This window comes from Aedes albopictus, chromosome 3 (assembly GCF_035046485.1).
Source record: "Aedes albopictus strain Foshan chromosome 3, AalbF5, whole genome shotgun sequence".
NCBI classification, from domain to species: domain Eukaryota; kingdom Metazoa; phylum Arthropoda; class Insecta; order Diptera; family Culicidae; genus Aedes; species Aedes albopictus.
This window is the reverse complement of record NC_085138.1, coordinates 230,452,842-230,459,157: the sequence shown is the minus strand read 5'-3', so window position 1 is coordinate 230,459,157 and position 6,316 is coordinate 230,452,842. Positions and strand designations below refer to the sequence as shown.

At 40.4% G+C, this 6,316-nt stretch overlaps 1 protein-coding gene across 1 annotated transcript; it reads left to right on the top strand.

The window, feature by feature from the left end:
* Positions 1-1,908: 1,908 nt before the first annotated feature.
* Positions 1,909-3,574, top strand: LOC109399376 (transcription initiation factor TFIID subunit 7). The gene is made up of 4 exons (XM_019671815.3): positions 1,909-2,114; positions 2,257-2,472; positions 2,531-3,388; positions 3,462-3,574. Exons 1-4 carry the CDS (start codon positions 2,034-2,036, stop codon positions 3,483-3,485), a joined length of 1,179 nt encoding a protein of 392 aa, XP_019527360.3. The 5' UTR covers positions 1,909-2,033; the 3' UTR covers positions 3,486-3,574.
* Positions 3,575-6,316: the final 2,742 nt, after the last annotated feature.

Below are 6,316 nucleotides of genomic sequence, written 5' to 3'. Positions count from 1 at the left end.
CATCAAATCACTTCGTGTTCTTCGACAAAGTTTCCAGGACACCCTCTGCTATGTTTCCACATTATCGCTTACATGGTTTTAGAAAAATTCGTGCTTCTCATGAGAGAAATGCAAATAAGTATGATTTCATAACTTATCGTGTCCAAATTTTGCATAGTTATTTGGGTCCTCAAATGCGACCTAAAAAGCTTTGATCTGATGGTGCCCCATTAAATTTTCGATTTGTCCATATAACGGATGACCCACTCTAATGCACACGTTAAGCGGCTAGGCAAGCTCTCTGCATTAAAGATGATTTTTTTTTGTGAAATTCTGTTGCTGTTTTATCATTATTGTTGTTTTGTCAGTTACGCCCTATTCGCGAATCACTCTTGAAATCTAGCATCCAAATTTCAAATCTAGCGTTCGATTTGAATAGGTCGAATCTGCAAGGAATCACAGCAAACTTACGACCTCTCGTACGACCTATTAAAATCGATCGCCAAAAATGTCATAACTTTTTTCCTGCAGCCTTCTCCCTCGAAACATTTTCCAAGCGCGATAGTGCCAGTATTCGAGCACAACAGTTATATACAACTCATTTCGGTTGCATTATGAATCATAATGCAATTGTTTGATTGACAACCTCAGTCTGACCTCAGTTTTCACGGCTAGAACTTGAAAAACTGTGACGGTTATAGCACGGCATACTTGATCCAATTTTTTGTTTTGCACGATAGAGCACGTGGCCGGTCGCATTCAACCACCGCGAAGCACGATGATATTGATGAAAACGATCATATGAAAGTTTTTCTTTTCATTGCAAAAAAATTGTATGCAACTCGTTGCAAAGCTCGACCATCGGCAAGCCTCGTTGGATAAGTGTATTATGCGTTGCGCGAAAATTTTTGAGCGCAAGTGCTCGTGTACCTCCGCCAGTACGGTAAATCGTGTTGGTGTTTTCGGCGCAGTATTCTTTGGCCCATTCGCGCACTTATTGTAAAAGACACCAGAACGATTAAACGTACGAGCGGAGGTCTATTAGCGATTTTGCACCATTTTCGCTCTCTATTTTCTTGCAACGGATAATACAACTCGTGCTGTAAAAATCATCATTTTACAACTCTCTATTGCGGAGATTCCACCTGTTTAGACTACTGCGAGATAATTTGTTGCGTGAATTTTTCTTGCGTGGGGCCACAGATATAAAAACAGACCGCATCCTGGTAAATATTTTACGCTGCGTTGTTGAGTACACCGTTGGTGAGACTTTTGCATTGTAAACAAACATTTATAATGCCCCTACGCTGAAAATAAGCCTAATTATTTTTTGCCCCCGAATCTATAAATCTGCAACGGGCAATACATAAAATTTTATTATTACTATTTAATAACTATTTTGCCATCCCTGACTACGATTCTGATTTTTTGGACTGGATCACCCGCATAAACGATAACCATAAGATGTGCTTAAACACCCATTCGGGATACAATTTGAACAGTATATGGTATTGTTGAACCGTCTACAGTACGGTCCGTGTATGGTGTTCGTTTATTAGGGCAGTCCATATTGGGATAGGATTTTCGTCTAGTGTATGAGCAGTTATTTTCACCCAAGACACAATCCACTTCAATCTCCACATTATTTTCACAGGGAGGCAATATAGACACTATAGATTCCATAGACTCGCGGAGACATGGTTGAGCAATATAATTTTAGTGTGTTTTACCGTCAATTTAGAGTGTACCGAGCGAATATGACGTCACGCAATCCATTGTCGCTATTGAAATCGTGACGTCATGCTCGTTTGGCTACACGAACTGACAGTTCGTTTGGCTACAGTTGTCTTCGTCTCCGCGAGTCTATGGAATCTATAGTGTCTATAGGAGGCAACTGTCATCGTGTTTGTTTTGGTAGCTTCGTAACGTCATCAGGTTCTCGAAAATTTTGCAGCTAGTGGACGCTTTGCTTGTTCTCCGCGTAATAATCTTGAATATTAACACTAAAATAAGAGTTTATTGCAATCCTCGAGGTGAATCCATTGTTTGTAACGATGCCGGAAAAGCCTGTAAAACCGGAACCCAAAAGGGATGAAGTTGAACTAGAAACTCAAATAATTATGCGTATGCCTGTGGTAAGTAAACAAGCTCATTTTAATAATTCAGTAACAAATTTTGAAAACGACGTATAATCAATGGTGTAGCATTGATTATACGTCGTTTTCAAAATTTGTTATTGAATTATTATAATATTCATAATATTTGTATGTTTCATAGGAACCGGCAAGACTATTGCGTGAGGCCATCCAAAGTGGAGCGAACAACCTAAAGGATAGACTCGCTATCAGGCTGGATAATGATCTCCGCTATGGGGAAGTCCGCTTCGATCATTGGCTGCTGCACGCAAAGGTGGTAGACTTGCCAACCGTCGTGGAAAGCTTAAAGACAATTGACAACAAGAACTTTTACAAAACTGCGGATTTATGTCAACTGGTGAGTAGAATTTAGTTCGAAAACGATGAAGAATAATACGACTTTACACCCCTAACAGATGATCTGTAAGGAGGAACCGGATCAGCCTTCAGCAGAAGAAGAGTCCCCCAACAAAAACAAAAAGAAGGATCCCAACAAGGTGGACAAGAAGTTTCTGTGGCCTCACGGCATAACACCACCTTGTAAAAATGTTCGGAAGCGTCGTTTCCGCAAAACATTGAAGAAAAAGTACGTCGAAGCTCCGGAGATTGAAAAGGAGGTGAAGCGTTTGCTTCGCGTTGATAATGAAGCAGTGAACGTGAAATGGGAACTGATTACAGAAGATGAAGATCCGAATAAAACCATTTCTGATTCGAAGCATGATGGAAACGGTCCGAACAAAAGTCCCACCAAGGGTAACAAGAAAAGCCATGCCAATAAGGACGTCGGGGAGCACGACATTTTCGGAGAAGAGGTATCCGATTCGGACGAAGATGAGAATCCTATCAACAAGAGCATCGACATCGATGAAAGCAGTCGCCTTTCAGCGGAGGCAGACGACAGTCGTTTGTCCGATTCCAGCTCGTACATGGGAACGCAATCATCGGACAGAAACGCCGTCACCGAGTTTAGCAAGGGAATGTTCAGCAACATCGGTTCCAGTGGGGGATCACGCTCTCGGAAGAACGAACTCGGTTCTAAATATGAAGACAACTCTCGTTTGGATTCTGACAATGAATCGACTGATTTTGTAGCATCATCGAAGGATTCGCTGAGCAGTCGGATGTACGAATTGAGACGTCAGCTTAGCGACTTGAAGTCGCAACGGATTCAAAAAGAACAGGAAATTAGAACCATCGAAAATCAAACACTGCGCCAACGTTTGCAGGACAATTTGGACAGCCTGTTGAGCCAGATTGTTGAAAAGGAGATGGAGGTAAGACAAGAGAAGACCGTTTGACATCATTCACCGTTGTTAATTATTGCTTTGTTTATTTTGAACTTTCCAGATTCAAATGTTAGAACAACCGTAAACTTGAAGGTAAGATTTTCATTTTAAATTTTCATAGTATGTATCGTATTCTATTCTTCTGATTTTTTACAAAAAAAACGTCTCAAAATATATAACCGGACTGTTCTTGCATATCACATCCATAACCTTGTCTTTTTGACGAACATGAACAACTACCTATTGAATCGTTTGATGTAAGGCGCTGTTCATAAACTACGTAGACTCATTTTTGGCCATCTCAGACCTCCCCCCTTGTAGACTCTTGTTCATACAAAATTATCGAAATTTGTATTCAGCGTAGACTTTGGCTAACTAATTTCGTTAAAACTTGATTACACTCAGTTCCCTTTTTCATCCCAATTATCTAACCATTTAGAGTAACTATCGACCACAAGAAGAAAAAAAATCTTTATGTATTCGGCTGGACGGTCTAGGAGTGGGTATCCATTTGAATAATTGTTTAGGCTTGGGAACTATCACCATTCTTTACCTGCCATTAAAACATCATCAAGATACACAAAAATGTACTCAATTCCTCTCAAAACTTGCTCCATTCCTTGCTAAAATATTGACGCACTAGAAGAGGCTCCTTGGGGCAGTCTATACCAGTAGATGTATGAGAATGGCTATTTTTTCTACTATGATACCTATAAAGGCCTTTAGGGGTGTTAATCACCATAAATTTTTCTGACTTCTTCGACAAGGACAATTGAGTATAAGCTCCTTCCAAATCCAGCAGCAAAAACATTTACATCCAACCAAACCAGCAAAAACATCTTGTGCTGTCGGAAGAGGATAAGTGTGAGGGATAATTAGTTTATTAATTGATACTTATCTATAAAGTATACTTTACAATCAATGACGAGCCTTATGTCATTGTTCTTTTTAATCACCACCACCTACCACCACTACTGGCGAAGCTCATTCGCTCGTTTCAACCGGTGTTATTACATTTTCTTTCTGCAATTTATCTAAATAACTGACAACTTTATCCCTCAACCTATAAGGTACATCGTATGCCTTTTTGAAAACTGGAGTGTCATCTTTCAAGACTACACACTTAAATTAAATCGCCGACCTCAGCAAACGGATTGCCGAGAATCCAACAGCCGAAAATCCGGCAATAATTTACTGAATCTCGGTAAAAGTTTTACCGAGATGTCGTTAAAACTTTGCCGAGATCTCGGTAATCCATTTTTTACCGAGATTTCGGCAAAGTTCACCGAGACTCGGTAATGGTTTACCGAAATCTCTGAATTTAAGTGTGTAACTCAGCCTCAAAACCCTTAATGGGAAAAGAAAGGTTTTTCTTAAAAACCGCACTGAGTTTTTGTCTAATTTCTTCAATTATGTTTGCATTTTTATGCACCTTCATATTGTTAATTACAGAAGCATTAGAAAAATATTGCCTCCAATTTGGGAAAAAATATCCAACCATGGCCGACCAAAAAGAGGAAAGAATTCGTTTGAGCAATCTAAAATCAACAATTTTAGTTTTGCCTCCGCATCATTATACCTAACAACCACAGAAACCGTCCCTTCGATTTTTAATTTAGACCTATTCACAACTATTAACTGTTTAGTGGATTTTTGCAATGGTTTCCCAAAAGTAGCAAGGTACTGACTTTTGCTCATTACGGAAACGGCCGAACCGCAATCAACCTCCATGGTAATTGTTTTATGATCAATGGTAAAATCTATCAGGCAAGGTTCACTTAATTTATTTATAGACGACACTAACATACTAGATAATTGACCTGTGTCATTATCGTCGTTCTCGTCTTCACTGTCGGAGTCAGTTCATGGCTTGCCCAACAATGGGAACACCCAGTGTTCTGGCATTTGCCCCTGCCATTTCCCAAGTGGTGATATTTTTTTTCAGTCACTTTTAATGTAAGGTTTTCTGCTCTGCTGCAATGCAACTTCCCTTACCCCGGCTACTAATCGAAATCTGATCGCCAGTTCCTTAAAGTCACCGAATGAACAAAATTCAGCCTGTAATTTAACCGATAAAACGAAGTCTTCTAAGGACTCGTCTGGCTGCTGTTTGCGATTATTAAATTGAAAACGCTGAATTAAGTCGGATTCGGTTTTGTCCAATCGTGTTTTTATTTCCAACAGGTTTACATTCATTTTCTTGAATGCCGTTAGCACAGAGAAACAGACGTCACACTCCACCTTTTTAACGATTGATTCAAATTTTCGGTAGTAGGTCAATTGACTACTCGCTGCGCTGGCGTCGTTTTTGCTCCTGTTTGACGTTTGTTCACTACCGCCACCTAGTGATGGCCCGGCCAAGCACAGTACGTTTAGTATTGGGCGGTTATGTTTTGATGACGATGATTTTCAATTAAATTTGTTCTAAGAGTTACGTCTGTTTCTCTGTGCCGTTAGCATCAAAAAAGAAGTCAAGTCGCTTCATCCACTCGGCAAATGAAATTCCCCTACGGTAAGGCTCTATAATAGTAGGCATACCTAAAGTGGCCATGATGAAACAATAGGTATGTTGAAACAATAGGTATTCACAATCAAACAATACTGCTTTTATGCCCTCGTTTTCAATGGATAAGGAAAAATGAACTCACCCAAATGGTCCAATGGCGTAGCTAGCGTCTGGCCTTTGCCGACTTTCCGCACCAGTCTAGAATTGATAACGCCGAACAGCTACCTGAAACAAACGCGTTTTATCTCGTTTTTTCTCACGTTTGCCATACGACTCCCGCCAGGCGGCAGCACTGCGGCGCCATCAAGGCCTATTAGGGTACGGCCAGAGTGGACGCGTCACGCGACACGACGCGGTTTTCCTATACGATTTGCCAGCTCCGTATTATTGATTGTTATTCCTCTGTGTGC

Coding starts and splice junctions, on each gene's coding strand:
- LOC109399376 (XM_019671815.3), top strand. CDS start 2,034: ATGCCGGAAAAGCCTGTAAAACCGGAACCCAAAAGGGATGAAGTTGAA. Junction 2,115..2,256: donor TAATTATGCGTATGCCTGTG/GTAAGTAAACAA, acceptor TATGTTTCATAG/GAACCGGCAAGACTATTGCG. Junction 3,389..3,461: donor TTGTTGAAAAGGAGATGGAG/GTAAGACAAGAG, acceptor TGAACTTTCCAG/ATTCAAATGTTAGAACAACC.